The sequence below is a fragment of the Pelmatolapia mariae genome, linkage group LG9, assembly GCF_036321145.2.
Source record: "Pelmatolapia mariae isolate MD_Pm_ZW linkage group LG9, Pm_UMD_F_2, whole genome shotgun sequence".
Lineage (NCBI taxonomy): Eukaryota > Metazoa > Chordata > Actinopteri > Cichliformes > Cichlidae > Pelmatolapia > Pelmatolapia mariae.
Genome location: NC_086235.1, coordinates 35,564,700 through 35,583,693, shown reverse-complemented (window position 1 = coordinate 35,583,693; position 18,994 = coordinate 35,564,700). Strand labels below are relative to the sequence as shown.

At 43.1% G+C, this 18,994-nt stretch overlaps 1 protein-coding gene across 11 annotated transcripts in view; it reads right to left on the bottom strand.

Moving 5' to 3' along the window:
• Positions 1 to 7,967: 7,967 nt before the first annotated feature.
• Positions 7,968 to 18,994, bottom strand: part of LOC134634900 (microtubule-associated protein 4) — a 120,244-nt gene continuing 109,217 nt past the window's right edge. For 5 of the 11 annotated variants that reach the window (XM_063484345.1, XM_063484348.1, XM_063484353.1 and 2 more), the window contains 5 exons: positions 17,964 to 18,056; positions 17,193 to 17,274; positions 16,956 to 17,068; positions 12,608 to 12,800; positions 12,312 to 12,437 (listed from right to left, as the gene is read on the bottom strand). In XM_063484345.1, the coding sequence (XP_063340415.1) occupies positions 12,430 to 12,437; positions 12,608 to 12,800; positions 16,956 to 17,068; positions 17,193 to 17,274; positions 17,964 to 18,056 (489 nt within the window). In that variant the 3' untranslated portion in view covers positions 12,312 to 12,429. Of the gene's footprint in view, positions 12,272 to 12,309; positions 12,438 to 12,607; positions 12,801 to 16,955; positions 17,069 to 17,192; positions 17,275 to 17,963; positions 18,057 to 18,994 lie in introns of those variants that run through there. The other 6 variants (XM_063484354.1, XM_063484355.1, XM_063484347.1 and 3 more) reach the window with 5 other exon arrangements.

Genomic DNA, 18,994 nt, shown 5'->3' with positions numbered 1-18,994 from the left:
TCAATGCATCATGGGAATCCCCCGGCAGCCTACGTCTACTATTGCAGCATAACTAAGGGAGGATTCAGGGTCACCTGGTCCAGCCCTAACTATATGCTTTAACAAAAAGGAAAGTTTGAAGCCTAATCTTAAAAGTAGAGATGGTGTCTGTCTCCTGAATCCAAACTGGAAGCTGGTTCCACAGAAGAGGGGCCTGAAAACTGAAGGCTCTGCCTCCCATTCTACTTTTAAATACTCTAGGAACAACCAGTAAGCCTGCAGTGTGAGAGCGAAGTGCTCTAATAGGGTGATATGGTACTACAAGGTCATTAAGATAAGATGGGGCCTGATTATTTAAGACCTCGTATGTGAGGAGCAGGATTTTGAATTCTGGATTTAACAGGAAGCCAATACAGGAGAAATCTGCTCTCTCTTTCTAGTCCCTGTCAGGACTCTTGCTGCAGCATTTTGGATTAACTGAAGGCTTTTCAGGGAGTTTTTAGGACATCCTTATAATAATGAATTGCAGTAGTCCAGCCTGGAAGTAATAAATGCATGAACTAGTTTTTCAGCGTCACTAAGAGACAGGATATTTCTCATTTTAGAGATGTTGCGCAAATGGAAGAAAGCAGTCTTACATATTTGTTTAATATGTGCATTGAAGGACATGTCCTGGTCAAAAATGACTCCAAGGTTCCTCACAGTGTTAGTGGAGGCCAAGGTAATGCCATCCAGAGTAAGAATCTGGTTAGATACCATATTTCTAAGATTTTCAGGGCCGAGTACAATAACCTCAGTTTGATCTGAATTAAGAAGCAGGAAGTTAGCGGCCATCCAGGTCTTTATGTCTTTAAGACATTCCTGCAGTTTAACTAATTGGTGTGTGTTACCTGGCTTCTTCACCTATCTCTGTCTAATATTCTCAAAATCAAGATTCCAAATCCAACAGTAATTATCTTTGGGATCTCCAAAGAAACACAAAGCTTACAACATGCTCAAAAAAGTCTTATATCATTTGCACTGATCATTGCAAAGAAACTGATCCTGCAGCTTTGGAAAGGCAAAGAGGTTCCTGTGTTAAAGATGTGACTTGCAGAGCTTACAAATACACTTCACCCTGAAAAATTAAGATACCATGAAGGCAAGGCAAGTTTATTTATATAGCACAATTCAACAACAAGGTGATTCAAAGTGCTTTACAGAGACATTAAAAAACAAAAACAAATAAAAAGCATGATTTAAAATTGATTAAAAAAAAAAACAGTAGATAAAATCAGTAATTAAAATGTAAGTTTTGAAATTTAAGCTTAAAAGTGTGGATTTGGTGCTTTATTCAAAAGCAGCTGAGAATAGGTGAGTCTTCAACCTGGATTTAAATAAACTGAGTGTTTCAGCTGATCTGAGGCTTTCTGGGAGTTTGTTCCAGATATATGGAGCATAAAAGCTGAATGCAGCTTCTCCGTGTTTGGTTCTGACTCTGGGAACTGATAAAAAACCAGATCCAGATGACCTGAGGGATCTGGAAGGTTCATACTGGGTCAGGAGGTCACTGATGTATTTTGGTCCTAAACCATTCAGAGCTTTATAGACCAGCATCAGAACTTTAAAGTCTATCCTCTGACGGACAGGCAGCCAGTGTAAAGACCTCAGAGCTGGACTGATGTGGTCCACTTTTTTGGTCTTAGTGAGGACTCTAGCAGCAGAGTTCTGAATGAGCTGTAGTTGTCTGACTGATTTTTTAGGTAGACCTGTAAAGATGCTGTTACAGTAATCAAGCCTGCTAAAGATGAATGCATGGACTAGTTTTTCCAGGTCCTGTTGAAACATCAGATCTTTTATCCTTGAAATATTCTTGAGGTGATAGTAAGCTGATTTTGTTATTGTCTGAATGTGTTTTTCTAAGTTTAGGTCTGCATCCATCACTACACCCAAATTTCTCACCTGGTTTGTGGTTTTTAGGTGTATAGATTGAAGTTCTCTGGTGACCTGTAATCGTTTTTCTTTGGCACCAAAGTCTATTACTTCAGTTTTGTTTTTGTTTAGCTGGAGAAAATTGTGGCACAACCAGTCATTAATTTCCTCAATGCATTTACCAAGAGCCTGTACAGGGCCTCGGGCTCCTGGTGACATTGTGATATATATTTGTGTGTCATCTGCATAGCTATGATAGTTTATTTTGTTGTTCTTTATAATCTGTGCCAGTGGGAGCATGTAGATGTTAAACAGAAGGGGTCCCAAGATGGAACCTTGGGGAACTCCACATGTGATACTTGTCTGCTCAGATGTGAAGTTACCTATTGATACAAAGTATTTCCTGTTTTCTAAGTATGTTTTGAACCAGTTTAGTACAGTTCCTGAAAGACCTGCCCAGTTCTCCAGTCGTTTGAGTAATATGTTGTGGTCAACTGTATCAAATGCTGCACTGAGATCCAGTAAAACTAAGACTGACATTTTTCCACTGTCTGTGTTCAGACATATGTCATTAAACACTTTGGTCAGAGCGGTTTCAGTGCTGTGGTTCTGTCTAAAACCTGACTGGAAGGCATCATAGCAGTTATTCTGTGTTAAGAAGTAATTGAGCTGTTGAGAAACTGCTTTTTCAATGATCTTACTTAAAAATGGGAGGTTTGAGATCGGCCTGTAGTTATTCATTTGTGTCTTGTCAAGATTGTCCTTTTTCAGTATAGGTTTAATTACAGCAGTTTTTAGTGATTCTGGAAACACACCTGACATTAAAGAAAAGTTTAAGATCTGTAACAGGTCTGACTCCAAAGTCTTTGAGACCTTTTTGAAAAAACTTGTTGGCAGGACATCTAAACAGCAAGAGGAGGAGTTCAGTTGACCTAAGATGTCCTCCAGGTCTTTGCTGTTAATAGGGTGAAACTGTTTGATGGTGTTTAAACAGTTTTTCGGTGGACACAGTACATATCCTGGATCTGCTGTTGATGTACCAATTGCTTGTCTAATCTTTTGGATTTTTTCTGTGAATAATTTGGCAAAGTCATTGCAGGTCATGGTCGAATGAAGTTCAGCTGCCACTGACACAGGAGGGTTTGTTAGTCTGTCAACTGTAGCAAATAAGACCCGAGCGTTATGACTGTTTTTAGTGATGATGTCAGAGAAGTAGGACCTCCTTGCACTCCTCAGTTGTAAATTATAATTGTGAAGATTCTCTTTATAGATGTCATAATGAACCTGGAGGTTTGTTTTTCTCCATCTGCGCTCGGCTTTCCTACACTCTCTTTTTTCATTTTTCACCAGTGTGGAGTTTCTCCATGGAGACTTTTTCCTTCCAGAGATAACCTTCACCTTAATGGGAGCAATAGTGTCCATTACATTTAACATTTTAGCATTGAAGCTAGTGACGAGCTCATTGACTGAACCTCTGGACAGGTCAGGTGTTAATGGGAAGACCTGGTTAAAGATCTCACTACTGTGTTCAGTTATACACCGTTTTGTGATCACTGCTGTTGATATAGTTGTGTGGGCTGAGATTTTACTTTCAAAGAAAACACAGTAATGATCAGACAGGCCCACATCAGACACAGTAACCTTTGAAATGCTCAGGCCCTTGGAGATCAGTAGGTCAAGAGTGTGTCCTCTATTATGTGTGGCCTCTGTTACATGCTGAGTCAGCCCAAAGTTGCCCAGAGTGTTACTCAGGTCTTTAGTCCCTTTGTCCTGAGGGTTGTCCACATGGATGTTAAAATCCCCAACAATAATTACACAGTCAAAATCAACACAGATCACAGACAGCAGTTCACTGAGGTCATTAAAAAAGTCTGTGCAGTATTTGGGAGGCCTGTAAACATTAAGAAACACAACTTTGGATGGGGCCTTCAGCTGTAAAGCCACATATTCAAAAGACTGAAAACTTAGCTGCTTACATTGAAATGATTCATTAAATAAGACGGCAACCCCTCCTCCTCTCCTGCTCACCCTGGCCTCACTGATAAAACTGTAGTTAGGAGGGGTCGTCTCGATGAGAACAGCTCCACTGTTACTTTGGTCCAACCAAGTTTCAGTTAAAAACATAAAATCAAGGCTGTGCTCAGTGATTAAATCATTAATTAAAAATGTTTTCCCAGCTAAAGATCTAACGTTTAATAAAGCCAACTTAAGTGTTTTAGAGGTATTATTTGCCCCCTCGTGTTTGGGAGCAGTCTGTGGCACACGAGGTATGTTTACTATATTTAAAGATCTTTTAGAGTGCAGCTCTCTGTGTTTTGACCAGGCCACACGTCTCCTTCTGTCACCTGAAAGTACAGAAATTTTAAAACCTTCTAGTAAACAGGGTCCCAGCTTCTCCTGGGAAAAGTCACCACTGCCATAATCCTCGCAGCCCGGACCCTCCACACATCACACATCAGACTGCGGAGACAGAGCATGAAGGTGGTAAGGAGGAACTAAGGGGGGCGAGGCTGGGCAATGTGACTTCGACTGCTCTGTTGAGGGCGGGGCTCGATGGCGAACCTTTGGCTGCTCTGGTGGGGGGTTTATGGGGGACAAAAAGGGATTGGGCCGGGGGGTAGATCTGAGCCCAGCATTGACCCGCTCCATCATCTCCTCAGTGAATTTCAGGTGTGGGGAGGAGGGAGAAAGGGAGGGGGAGGAGGGTGATGGCCTGACAGGGGTTTGGGGGACTGGGGAAGGTTGTGGTCCCTGGTCCTGGTCGTTGGTGTTGTTGAGAGAGTTGGAGGCGAATAGGGACCCCTCTTCTTGCCTCAGATGTCTCTCCTTTCTGGAGCTCTTCCCGGGTGGGGGCAGATGGAGCTCCTCCTCAAGGTTTCTGCTGGGCTTTGTCTGTTCTTGGAGTACTGTTTGTTCCTCTTTATGAGATAACTCCTCGTTCAGCCTTGGCACCAAACAGAGATGGATGACGTATGGAATAAAACAAGTTGGAGGTGAACAGTTTCACCCCTGACTTGTTAAAATTAAATCCATTTGCTTTAAACAGATGCCTGCGTTCCCAAAAAATATTAAAATTGTTGATAAAATGCACTGAGTGGTCAGTACATGCTGATATAAGCCATTTATTCAGTGCAAACAACCTGCTGAATCTCTGGCAATGGCAATGTGAAAGATTTTGAACTAATGTGGCATCCTTTACTCGCATATCTTGGGAAAATATAACTTTCAGGCAGTTGGGGGATTGGGCTCCGGGGGGAGGGGGTTGGGTTTTTTTCCCCTCTAAGACATGTTGGGTTGGGTTTTTGTGTTTTGTTCTTCTGTTTATTTATTTATTATTTATTTAATTATTTTCTTGTTTTGTTTTGTGTAGAGAAAAAGGGGGCATAAGTCCTAATAACCTGTAACAACTGTGATACTTGCTTCTAATAAAAGATATTTGAAACAAATATGTTACTAAATGGCAGAAATCAGTTAAAGAGGGTGAGGAACAACTGCAAAAAGAGGAAGAAAAGGGGTGGAAAAAAGGAAAAGTTAAAACTGCAGATTTACACCGAGTAAAAGATTCGGTGTAAATCGGGTGAGGAACCTCACCCAGTGGAGACGGAGAACGTTAAACCCAGGGCCTCCTCTCCCTGCACAGGAGGAGATCCTTAGTCGCAGGCAGTGAAAAAGCCTGACAGCACCCAAAGAGGGGGACAGAGAGAGCAAGAGAGAAGAGCCAGGCAGACGTTATCACTTCCGCAGGAGAAAAATAGACATTGTCATGACGTCACACGGAGGCAAAGGTAAATCGAGAAAGAAGAAAAGGAGGGAAACAACAAGGACAGACATCACAGAAGCCACGTCCTGACCCTGAACAAAGACCCTATCCTCGTCCCGACGCTGACCCTGAATACCTCCCCCTCACTGACGATGAGCCTGACAGCACGGAGGAAGAGTATGACAGTGAGGAGGAGGAGGAGGGGGAAGCGCTTCAAACTGTGCGTATGACACGTCAGAGACAACAAAAGCATGCAGCTGCCAATGGTGGAAGTGGCAGGGCCAGAAGGCCCCAAAGTTTGGGGAGCAGCTTCTCATCTTTTCCCATGAATATCGCCCTTCAGGCCAAGAAATGAGACGCTCAGTGGCAGGCAAGCTAAAGCCATGTGACCTGAGGACAATATCACCACATTTGCCTGGCCCTGCACTGAGGATGACAAACCTGGACTATTGTGATGCGGTGGCCCTCCTGGTGTCTAAAGTTCAAGCCTGCAAACAAAATAAAGCTGAGTCTGTGGACGATTTTATCCACCGTATGACGACAGGACAGGCTCCTCTGCTTCTACGTATGAACATCATCTGCGTGGCCATGTTTTCCATGGATTGAGGCCTGACGTAGCAGCTGAAGTGAAACGCTCATAAGTGGGAGGACAAGAGGAGCCTCGCCTGGCAGAGCTGCGACGTCATGCCCATCATGCCCAAAACTGCTTGGATGAAAAGAAAGGCAGAAAAAAGGAGAAACAGAGCACCGTCCTGCATAATGCTGCATTAACAATGTACAAGACCGTAACACACCAGCGTGGAGGATCGAGTGACTCAGGGAAAGGGCGTGGCGGCAGCAGAAGGGGCACTCGAGGTAAAAAGCCAAACTGCCAAGATGCATGTATCACCTGCGGCCAGCATGGATGCTGGCACAAGAACTGCCCTAACCGAGACCAGACCCAAGGTGGACAACGCGATGACCAGCAGCAGACTGAGGGGAGGGGGGCAGGACTCCAGGAGACGCTTCAGGCTGTCTGTGTGTGTCTGTGTGTGTTTTTGCATCAAGGAAGTGATGCAAAAACACACACAGACACACACACACACTGTTACAAGAAGCCATTGAACATTTCGAAGGCACTTCATACCACAGGGCAGGCTAGATTCTCTTTGGTGTTCAGCCCTTCAATTACATCTCCAGTCAGTCAGTTCATATCTGCTATCTAAGTAGCATTTATTTAGTGAAAGAAACTGCTGCTATGGACCGCAAACACCTGCAGAGAGTGATAACAACTGCGGAAAAGATCATCAGGACTGCGCTGCCCTCTCTGCAGAGCATCTACCATCACAGAGTCCAGAGGAGAGCTGCCTCCATCCTCAAAGACCCCACACACCCCCAACACGGACTGTTCACACTTCTGCCCTCAAAACGAAGGTTCAGAAGTGTGAAATCCAGAACGTCCAGACTCAACAGCTCCTTCTTCCCCACTGCCATCAGACGCTGGAACAGCTGACCTATTTTAACAGTAATAATACTTTTTGCACATCAGGTCATCTCACATATCAAACCAGCATGTTAAGCTCATAGTTCTTTGCACATAAATCTGTTTAACACTTCAATTTTATTTATTCATGCTATTTGTATTTGATCTGTTTGTACATAGTAACCAGTATCTGTGTGTGGACAGCAGAGAAAGAATTTCATTGTACAGAGAAATGCTTTCTTTGTGCACATGACAATAAACGCTTTGAATCTTGAACTCGACCGACAACAACGATCTCTTCTAAAGCGATGTGTATACTTAGTCGTGGAGGTCGCTACAAATGTCTGATTTATGTGCTCGAGTCAATGGACTGTTTCCACAGTACTGTGGAAGCGCTGGTATGGTTTCTCTCCTGTGGGGACAGGCAGGTGTATCTTAGAATACTTTGCGTGTTTGAAACTTTTCCCACATCGCTGACATCAGTGTGGCTTCTCTCCAGCGTGGATAAGCAGGTGTCTCTCATCGTGGCTTTAACCCCTTGAACATATTGCTCACATCGATCTGGCTTTTCCCATCCAGTGACAGATTGATCTTCATTACTTTACTAGAAAAATCAGCTGTCTGCCTTCCTGTCCTGGTACAACCACACAACAAGGTCCACTGTGAGCTGTTGTTTCGTTTAGCATTTCACACAAAGCCTACATTTCACACTAGCAACATACTTTTACTTTAATGGCCTGGATGTTTCTCATGTTTTAAACTTTCTGCATATTCTGGAGTTTTAATTTCGGCGTACCTGCTCGAGAGGAATAAAATACACAAAAATAACACACACAAAACACATCAAATCAAATGTGAGTTTTAGTCCAATTTATTTGTTTAATTATCACATCACTAATTAACAAGTAATCACAATAAAATTTTTTCCAAACCGAAAAATAAAATTCAAATTATGAAAAACAAACACACACACGCAAAAAACAAAACAAAAACAAGGAGGTTCTTCAAATGACAGAGTAAGTCTACCTAACACATCCCATAGTTTTTCAGCATGCTCTGCAGGTACAGTAGGTGTTCGTTAGCTAGTGTTACACTTGCATGTCAGGTGTGAGTGTGGCAGTGTTCGATGAAGCACTACGAGGCTCCTTGGACAGATTTCAGAGGAGCTTTTATTAAATAAGCCAAAATGTTAGCTACGGTTCATTTTTCAGCCTCAAATAAGAACATTTTAGGGTCTCTGCCCTCTGAGTGCCATAACGGAGCGGCTAATAGGCTTTGATATGCAGAATGTCCAAATGACAGGCCTGTATGTGGACCTCTGTGCCCACTGTTATGCAGTGGCGTGTGATTCAGGTGCATTAGCTTCATTCCCATTTAGCTTTATTTTTTTATTATATGAACCAGCAGAGGTCACTGTATCCTTACAGAAATGTTTCTCATCTCTTAGGACTGGGCTTGCATTTCATAGTGTGCAGACATACATGTGCGTGCACTATACATTTTGTTAAAAAGGCTGCAGTTAATTAAATAATTAAGCATATATACGTTTCCTGTTCAATGTTTCTAAATCAAGCTGCTGCCACAACTCCAAATAAAATCATCTGCTATAATATTTGAAAGACTTGAAGAAGTGCTGCACTGGGAGTCTCAATTCTGGGCGAGATGCAGTCTGCATAAGTGGCTGTGACAAATTTAATATTTTACACCCTCCAATCAGACGAGCACGACCCCCACAGAGCTACAGGAGCGCATACGTTATATCTTTACTGCACTTATATCTCAAAAGACATTCTTTACTTCGGTGGCCCCTTTCAATGAAAACAGGTAGACCTTTTTATTTTTGCAGTTCTTAAAATCTGAATAACAGCCATAATAGTTATGATGCTTCCTTAAGGGTACTTGGAAAACTCCCCACCAACCAACCCTGCTTGGTATCTACTTTGTTTACTTCTTATATTTTAGGGGCCATGAAGAGGACTACAGAGCACATCTGTGTAGTGGTAAGTAGAAACTCTGGGAGAAAAGCAAAGCTAGAAGAAGTTGGGACAGACACAAGGAAGCTTTTTGCTAGAAGACAGCTGCGGCGCAAACAAAGCAATTCAACTGCTTGATGACAGCTTTTATTAACGCGCCACCATCTGCATGTGAAATATTCCCAAAGACACTGGTTGACTTCCCGTCCCTGTACTTCTGTTAAAAATTAGCAATGACTAAATCAATTAACAGCTGAAGAAGAAGAGAGAGGGCATGGGCATTCACACTACTGCTCTGTTTATGTCGCCGTGCAAAAGCTCACTCAGAATGAAGGATCACTTATTCCTCATTATTTCCACTCCATAACAGACAACCCTCACTGATACACTCAAGCTTTAAGGTGCTAATTAATGTCATCAGAGCTTTTCTACAAATCACTGATTTTAGTGCCAGCTTGCACTGAAAACCTCTGTGTTTCTGTAGTTGGATGCTATTGCTAGGAAGAGCCTAATGAAGCTGAATTTGCATTTTGCTTTTTGGGAATTTTGCTACATTTGACAAAAACAATTACTTTGCAAACACAGACTGGAAACAACTGTGTGAGTAGTTCAAACGTAAGTTCTTCAGAAAACTGTCGGGTATACCTCAAACATTTTGGCAGTTACAAGATGAGTTTCACCTCGCGGCGTCACAATGTTAGCTTGATTATTGTGGCCAAAAGGATTAACAGTACTATTTCTTATTGTGATATCAACAGAAAATTACAAACAAACCTCTCATGCTAGTGAGGTAACATTTTCAAACATGGTAGCTACTGCTAGGTAGCTACTGCTAGCTACCAGAAGCTTGTTAGCTTCTTTCAACGCATTGTTTTGGTTTTATAATTTGGAACTTTGCTGTTTTATTTCATTCTCATAAACCCTGTTTTCAGACACAACAGCAGACAGCTGTTTGCAGTTTAAAAAAAAAAGCACCAGATGGGAGGCAAGTACAGTTAGCAGCTGAGTGGTGAAAAAAGCTAGCCGTTAACTGTAGCATGTAGCAGCTAAAGAGTTGGTTGAGACGGCGATAAAAAGAAAATGCTGTTCTTTTATTAAGGTAAGATGTATTACATGGACTGAAAAGGGCATGCTACGTTTGCTAACACGTTCCCCATTCTAACTTTATGAGAGAATGTTTTGATCTATCATATTTTCATTTGCCAGTCAGTTAGATGTATGGTATCAATTTCAGATGATACCCAGCCCTTGTTATATTACTTTAATGACTGCTGACAGAATCAGTTTGACAAAGCCAAAAGAGCAAACAAACAAACAAGCAAAAGAAACCCTCTTTAAATCCTGACAGTGGCTGACCTGTGTGTGTGTTTGAGCCACGGAGTTGGTGCATACAAATCTGTGGTCGGCTGTGAAATTCAATCATGATTTTAAAAAGGGGAAACAAAGATTACAAACTGGTTCTTCCTCTCTTTTTCCTTTAAAAAATAAATCAGCTAATCTCGACACATAAATTGACCAAACCACAACACTTTCATAATGGACATCAGCCTTTAACCTAGAGTCATATTATCTGGCCATGCATTACAAAGGCAACATTTGATTACATTGCTACAATAGAAGAGGATAAACCACATCGTCCCCCGCTGCTGTTCCAACAGGAGGACACAGGAGTGTCAGCTGAAGCTTTAGCCAAATGCCAAACAACATGCTACCATGATCCTCATAGAAACACCTGAATGGGACAAGAAGCACTATCAGGAAAGGGTCACTTACAGGATTTCCTTTTAACAGCAGCACCAGGTTTCTCCTGGCATTTCCTTTCACTTCCTCTGAGCAGTTTTAGGTCTGAGCCTGGGTCAGCCTCATTCGCTGTACTTTAAAATGACAGGAGGCACATACGATACACACAGCTCCTTCGACTTCAGACATATTTATATTTCCTCATCCACATTTGGGCTGCAGACTGAACTTCATCTTCCTCTATTACGTTTCAGAAACGTTCAGGTTACAGGCTTCTTGCTATTTTGCCATTAATAAACAACCCTTTTCATGCTTCTAGCCACGCCTGCTTTTTCAACTTCCTCTCTCCCTCTGAATCTCTTTCGTCACTGTGTGTCTTGGTTTAGAAAAACCTGTGCGTGTTTCCAAGATTTTCTGATCAGACAAAAAAAAAAACAGCCGCCCGTTGTATTGCTTATGCAGGAAGACACTATAAATAAATACAACTTTGTTTTAAAATCAATGAAGGAGGAGGAAAGGAAAAAAAAGAAAGACGCAAGAAATAAGATGAGCAGAACACCAAAGCTCATTTTTACACGATTTGTGTCACTCAAACACATCATCACAAACACAGAGAATAAAGAGTTAAACAGCCTACATGTTGTCTAGCTTTATTTTGTTTGTCAGCCTGTTTATGGTAAGTGTTGCTGAAGAGAGAGGAGGAGACGGTGAGATGAGTTACTATGATGTCACTGAAGCAGAGAGTAAGTGGATGCAGGTAACAAACAGCCCCTAGAGTCACAAAGGAAAGAGAAGCCAGGGTTTCCATGCTGTTTAGTAGATGAGTGAAGTGATTTGCTGCTGAAGCCTGTGGGTGCGGACGATACTGGGGGAGGGGTGATGGAGAGCACAGTCTGCCACAAGGCAGTGGGGTGAAGAGGGTCCAAGCAAAAACCCAGCATGTGAGAAAACCTTACTGTGCCCTCGTTCCCCCTTCGATTCTCACCAGGCCCAAGCACAGTCTACACAGTCACTCAGCCAAATCTAGCAGGGCGAGGGTGACGGCGCACAATCAATGTGAGAGAAAAAGCATAATGGAACTACTTGATGGGTCAAAATGTAGCAATAGCAGGCTAGCGATATTAAGAGGGGTCACAAAGGTCACGATCCCTTTAAGGAGCTGCTGCGGTCGACCCCCTGGACCTCCACCTGGAGCTGCAGCGAGGAGGGGGCGGAGGGGGAGCTGACGCAGCTGACCGAAGCCAGCGACTCGATGAGGGAGACACTACGAGTTGTCGGTTGGTGTTGTTGCTGTTGGTGGTGGTTGGTGTGTAGGGAATAAGAGGAGCCGTGTGGGTGGGGTCTGTTACTGTTGTTGTCCTGTGGGGCTAGCCAGGTGACGATGTCAGCGCCGTGGTCCGTGCGAGAGCGAGCATTCTCGCGGAAGTTGAGCTTGAAAGACTCAATCTAAAGCAGAAACGTTTGGGGGGAGGAGGGGAGGACAGGTAGGGAGAGGGGGAGAGAACAAGAACAAAGAAGGAAAACAGGAAGGACAAGGTGGGAGAGGGGGAGGCGGTGACGTTGAGGGGGGGAGTTGAAATGAGGAGGGCAGAGGGACAGCAGAATTAGATGCCTGTAAGATAAAAGATGGTGATGTGATCAGGAGCTTTGGACTGCAGACAGCAGACAGCACAACAATCAGACACTCGGCTCAGCAGGACAAGTAGGTCCAAACCTCTCCTGCCTCCTCCTGGTTCACTATGTGGGGATCCCACCCAAACTAACACACCAACACATACTTACTTGTCTCTGGGATGTGTGAGTCCAGAGCCTGGGGCTCCTGGAGGCCCTCACTATGACAGGGAGCCCCGTCCTTCAGCCCATTCTTCAGGGCAGCGGGGCCCCCAGCCTGCCCTGGCTCGGAGCCTGGGGCCGGGGCAGGGCTGCCACTCAGGGGGTCCCCACTCCCCTCTGTTGCCTCCTGTGCCCCCTCAGCCTAGAAACACATAGCAGGATGTGTCAATTGGTGGGGATGGAACAACCTGGCTCCAAATCTCTATCATCATGGCTGAGACGTAAAACTATAAGTTTTAATTATTATTATAACTTTTTTGTGAACGGCAACATAAAGTTCTTCAAACAGCAGTTTATGAGTAATTTATTTAGACATTTTTGGATGACAAGAATTTGATTAATGCAGCTAGAAGGATGTGGAGCCAGACTGAGGTGAGATATGGAAGCTCTGAAAGGTTCAGCGAGAAAAACTACATGTTAGTGATCCACTTTCTAAGTCTGACCTACATCGCTGTCTTACGACTTAAAAACAGGTGGAAATAACAGATTTTGCCAGGATATTCTGTAAAATAGTCCTCAAACTTGTACAGGTTAGCATCTTCAGTGAAGGATCATCGCTGGTGATGAGAACTGGGTGTCCCCAGCAGGTGACTTATTTTCAGATGAAGCGTCCAAAAGGGAATCAATTCACGAGTGGAACCAGAAATGTGCTCGTCCTTTCCCCCAAAGATTCACCAGGTTATGAACCTGAAATTGTCCCTGATGGTTAGACTGTCAGTGAGAACTCCACTGCAGTGTCCTGGCGTGTTAATGTGTGCAAACAGCTTTAGGAATGATCTCGGCAAAATCCTTGTTCCACCTGTTCCCCAGTGCTGCACTCTGAGGTAAAGCTACTGGATCAATAATGGAAAGTGGATCCTTTCCCCTTTGGTTGGGAACTCAGAGCTTTCATAGTGGAAAAGAGATGGAAATACAAAAGACCCAAAAAACAACAACTTAAGAATACAATATTACAAATAACATCTGAGCATGCCCAATGAATGCAATGATAGAAATATAACTGAAAGTCAAACTCATCACCGAACAAAGCTGATGTAATGTGAAGGACACGTCTCTACAAAGTGCCAACATTAGCTTCTCCCAGTTAAATCCACTTTAAAATCCTTCTCCTCACACACAAGTTCTTTAATAATAAGGTTAAAGGTCAACCCAACAGAGCATTTCACTCTCACACTGCAGCCTTAGTCGTGGTTCCTACAGTTTTTGAAGTCGAATGGGAGGCAGAGCTCTCAGCTTTCCTCTTCTGCTCCCAGTTTGGATCCATGAGCAGACTGTTGCTGACTGCCGATTTGGAGCTATATAATAAAAACTGAAATGAACTGAACATTATTCTATCTTGGACGAATTTAATGTCACTGTAACAATTTCTCCAAAAGCAAAAATCAAAACCTGTCAGAATGAACCAAAGAGGCCTGAACAGCTGTGCAGTTTATTGGCAATCACTGAGAACTTTAGAAATGAGCCAGGAAACAGTTTTCCTTTCCACGGAATGACCACAGTCAAGACGCCAAAGAGACTGTCTGTGGGATCCTACACAAAAGAGCTGGTTAATGTAGAGTTTAAAACATGTGAAGTAAATGCAAAGATATGTCTGCTGGGAACGATTGTCACCAGCGCTGCTGAGTATTTGATTTGAGTGATATTCAGCTACCATACTTAAAGTCCTGTGTGTGTGTGTGTGTGTGTGTGTGTGTGTGTGTGTGTGTGTGTGTGTGTGTGTGTGTGTGTGTGTGTGCGTGTGCATTGTAATGAAGGAGCACATCACACAGAGCAGTAATAGACACTAAACATGGGATTGTGCAACAATAAGGAACATGCCGAACACGTCGGTCGTTTAAAAGGAGAAAAGGTTCAGGTTCTGCATAAATCTGGATTCTGCAGATGTAGATGGTGACACAGAAAGAAAAAAGGGAACACTGTATTCCTTTCATTCCTTCCAAAATAAAGATACATTTTACAAAGCTGTGCAAATCAGTTCTAAAAATAGGCTCTCTTATATTTTAGATGTTTGTTCTATTCGTAGCAATGATCACAAAGATCACGATGACCGGGCAAGCAAACTAGTGAATGAGGATGAAGATGTGACGATGTGGTGACCATGAAACACAGACAGGCTGCCATAGGCTGAGGGGACAGGTGACATTGTTATCATTTGATGAACTGGTGAATTTATATCCATTCTTTTATGTAACATGAACATTTTGAACGTTTTCAGTTTTTATTAAAAAATCCAAAACCAAAAAATGGGGCTTTTATCTGTCACAGCTGCTTTCTGTCTCTCTGAATGTGCTGGGGGAGCATCCAGACGCTTTCACAACAGGAAGCTCAGGAGACAGGAAGCTGGCTGCAGGGAGGAGGGTTTGAGGCCAGTGTGTGAGGCCATCCCAGCACCTTACACGTCATTACCCACACAGAGGCCGAACAAGACCAACGTAAAAAGCCAGAGTCTTCTTTTTTTGCCCTGATACACAAGTAATCCCATGATGTGACACATTTTTAAATACTAACATGCAGACGCATGCAGACCGCAACTGAATTCACAACAGTGTCCTTCAGACAGAGGTCAGGGTTAGAGGCCGATACTGCGAGACATCAGATGGAAAGCAGTTTTAGAAGGTTCTGTAACATGTCAGTGATTTTCAGGATGGGATTTTTTCATAAATTATTATTTTATTCTGATTATTCTTCTGATGAAATGATCCTACATCTGTGAGAGTGAAGCCAAGACAAAAGAAACCAACACAATCCTGAAGAAGCAGGTTTGGTCTTTTTTAAACTTACGAGGTTATTCAGTTGTGACTGTTTATTGAAATGTGAGGAGTTGATTTATGTCGACTTGAGCTCCCAGAACATAAATTCTGCAACAGTTGTTGTCTACAAGCTACAAGCAAAGTTAGCCTTGAGACCAGGGCTGATGCTCCTGCCTCAAGTTTTACTTCTGGATTCATATGTGCCTGCATCCTGTGCCCACTCTGCTGACAGCGGACAGTTACAGCTCACACAAAAAACTGTGAAACTGAACTGCAGCTTTCATACATAAGGTTAAAAAAATCTATATTGCTCTTCTGTTAATGAATCCTTTCTACTCACTTTGATGTTTTTATTTTATTCATTTATCATAAGTGTCGTTAGTCTCATGAGTGATTTAGAAACACTTCATTTTAATACCAAGAGCGCTTTTTTCACCGTTAAATATCGATGAAATCAGCAGGAAACTGTGTGTCACAAACATCAGTGTGTCAGTTGAGAGGGTAACCCCCCTCAGAAACACATACGAAGCAATCGGAGGTTGTTTTTTTAACCAAACCCAGTTTGTCAGTAAGTTAAATGTATTTATTTGGCACTTTCCACAGATACAAATCACAAAGTGCTTCACAATACAACCAGAAATATAAATAATAATATAAAACAATGAGAAAAAGCTTGTTTGTATAGAAATGTCTTCAGCTGCTTTTTAAAAGAGTCGATGGAGTCTGTACAGCCTAAAGACAACAAAGCAGAGCTCCACAGTCTTGGTTCCCGGGACCAACAGTGACCTCTGACCTGACGGACTAAGTGCTCAGGATGAAGCTTCAGCAGGTCAGAGATAAACTGGGGAGCTTCACCGTGCAGAGCTCTAAAATATAAAACTACTATTTTAAAATGAACCCTAAAATTTACTGACAACCAATGAAGAGAAGCCAAAACTGGAGTAATGTGTGACCTCTTGGTGCCGCAGCGTTCTGCACTGAAGGTCTGCTTTGGGTTGTAACACCAGTGAATCTGGCCCAAAGTCTGAATAGCAGGTGGGCGGGGCTTCTCTGCTTCCAGTCAGAGATGACCATGACGAGGTCGTGTACCCTGTCGCTGACATACAGAACCACTTTTGTTACTTTGTTTAATATGAGCACTGTACAATGGATGGTAAATGGATCCCATTTTAAGTTGTGCAGCTGGATTTGTAAAAGTATTTCCTTACTGGGAGGATGGGAGTGTTTTAGTGCTGTAATGTAAGGATAAAGGCCATTAACGCCATTTTTGGACATAAATAAAAAAAATGTTTCTTTGTTTTTTCTGTCGTGTTGTACCAAACCCTGACTCGCCAGTTGTCCTTCATATTAAACTGTAGCTGTTGTGTTACAGCGCTACTTTCTTTCCTCATGAAAGCGAGTCACCACAGCTGTAGCAGCATAAGACACCAGTGTTCATCGATTTCACTGATTCCTCTTTAGTTTGTTGACTGATCAGAAACAGTTCAGTGGATTCAGAGGGACGTAAACACAGCGTGCACGTGTCGGGCTGTGGCTCGTGATCTCACCTTGACGTTTCCTCCTCCAGGTGAATGGCTCACATTGTCCATGGAGCCCACTTTGGACTGAGCCTTTTCCCTAAAGTTCACTTTGTGGGACTCGATCTTCACATCGCCGCCTCCTGCAACACACACATGTACACGGATGCAAGCTTGTGCAGTCAAAGACAGCCTGTAGTGCTGATGTATTGATTCATTGTTGTTGTTTTATGACTGCAAACTCAGAGTACACAGTTTTTAGCTCACCAGGCTTGTGCTTAAGGTTGTCCTTGGAGCCCAGCTTTGACGTCACCTTACTGACGTCCACCTTCTTGTTGAGAATCTGCACCTGTTGAATGTCACAAATGTTTCTGCTTTAATCCACAGATTTGTGTAAAAATGCTTGACTGGGGTTGAATAAAAGGACCAATCAGAAAAAAGAAACCTTCTAACGTCCTGATTATACCTTGAGTTACCAGCATCGGGACAAACAGCACACTGAACAAACCGTATCTTCTAGTTTCTTCCTCCATGTTGTAGAAAAATGTTTTTTTGGTGAAATATGTTTGTGCTAAACCCACGACAGAGACTAAAGGGAGGAGCTTGGCACAGCATCATTGCAGGAAACCAGAAACCCCAGATTTATCTCAGTGATTATGATTTTGTCCTTACAGAACCAAGACAGCCAATCAGAGGGCAGAGGCTCCTGTTGGGTTGAGTAGGGTTTAGTACGTTAGTGGGAGGGCGGGACAACACAAGACAACTTTAAGGAAGCGAGCGGGAGTGTGAAGCAGGTTCTGGGGAGGGGCTTGTACCTAAGCTTGGCCAGCATGCCAACAACTACAAAGCTCCATTTTCCAGCCAAGAGCAGCATTTACGTTACAAACACCGTCTTACATTTCTCTTCTTTACACTGTGCTTCTGTTACAGCATTTCGTCTGTGGCCTTCCCTTCATTCGAGCCATTTTAATGGGCTCTAAATATCAGACTAACTGGCCGGCACATGTGGGCTCTGGTTGTGGGCCAGACAGTACTTACATTCCCTCCACCAGGAACATGCTTCATATTGTCCTTGGAGCCCAAGCGAGATGTGACGTGGCTGAAGTCCAGCTTTTTGGAGACTATCTGAACCTATATGGACACAGCATAGCAGCAAGAGGGGAGCAGAGAAGAGCGAGGGAAAAGGGGGGAGGAGATGATAGAGGAGAGGTGAGGTAGAACAGAAGCAGAAACGAGAAGAGAAAGTGCAGGGAGGAAGAAGTCACCATCACAGGTAGGGTTAGAAAGGAAAGGATAGAAGGCAGGAGCGAGGTTCTCTGGCTACAAACACTATTTTAGCTAAACATAGGCGGGTCGTTCAGCATCGCTGCTGTTTAAATAGTGATGGAAACAGAGCACCTGGAGAAAAGGACAGCTGAAGGCCCCAAAGAGCACACTGAACCTGCTTTATGAAGCGCACACATGCAGCACAGCACACAGACACCGGGCCGGCTCACGCGAACGACCCTCATTAAACTCTTTAAATGGAGACGCTGCCGTACACGTTGGTTAGCTGAACTAAACATACACTAAGAATTAAAACACACATATTATTTACAATACGTCAGGTTAGACTGCTAGACCCAACACACACATTTTGCATCCAAATGAGTTTAGTGCGGTGGCCCTGAGAGGTCAAACACACCTTAACAAAACAACAGTAGACAGAAAAATGCAAAAGCTCATGAAACACAGCAGAAGTCGAATAAAACACGTGAAAAATAGAAGAAATGCAGAAATGGCTAAAAAACTAAATCACAAAGGAAAACAGAAGCGTTTCTGGGGACACGAGAAGTGACAAGCTAAGAGGCTAAAGGGCTAAAGGTCAACATGTATCTACAGTATTATATGAAACACATCGTTAAAACACACCTGCACCTCCCTCACAGCACCGAGGAGTCCTCTGCTTCTATTAAGCATGTTTGTTTTTTTTACTTGTAATGAATGCAGTTCATTTTGTTTTGTGTCCCAGAAACACTCGTGTTTTGTTTTCTGATTTAATTTTAAGCTTTTGCTGCAGTTTTTCCTAC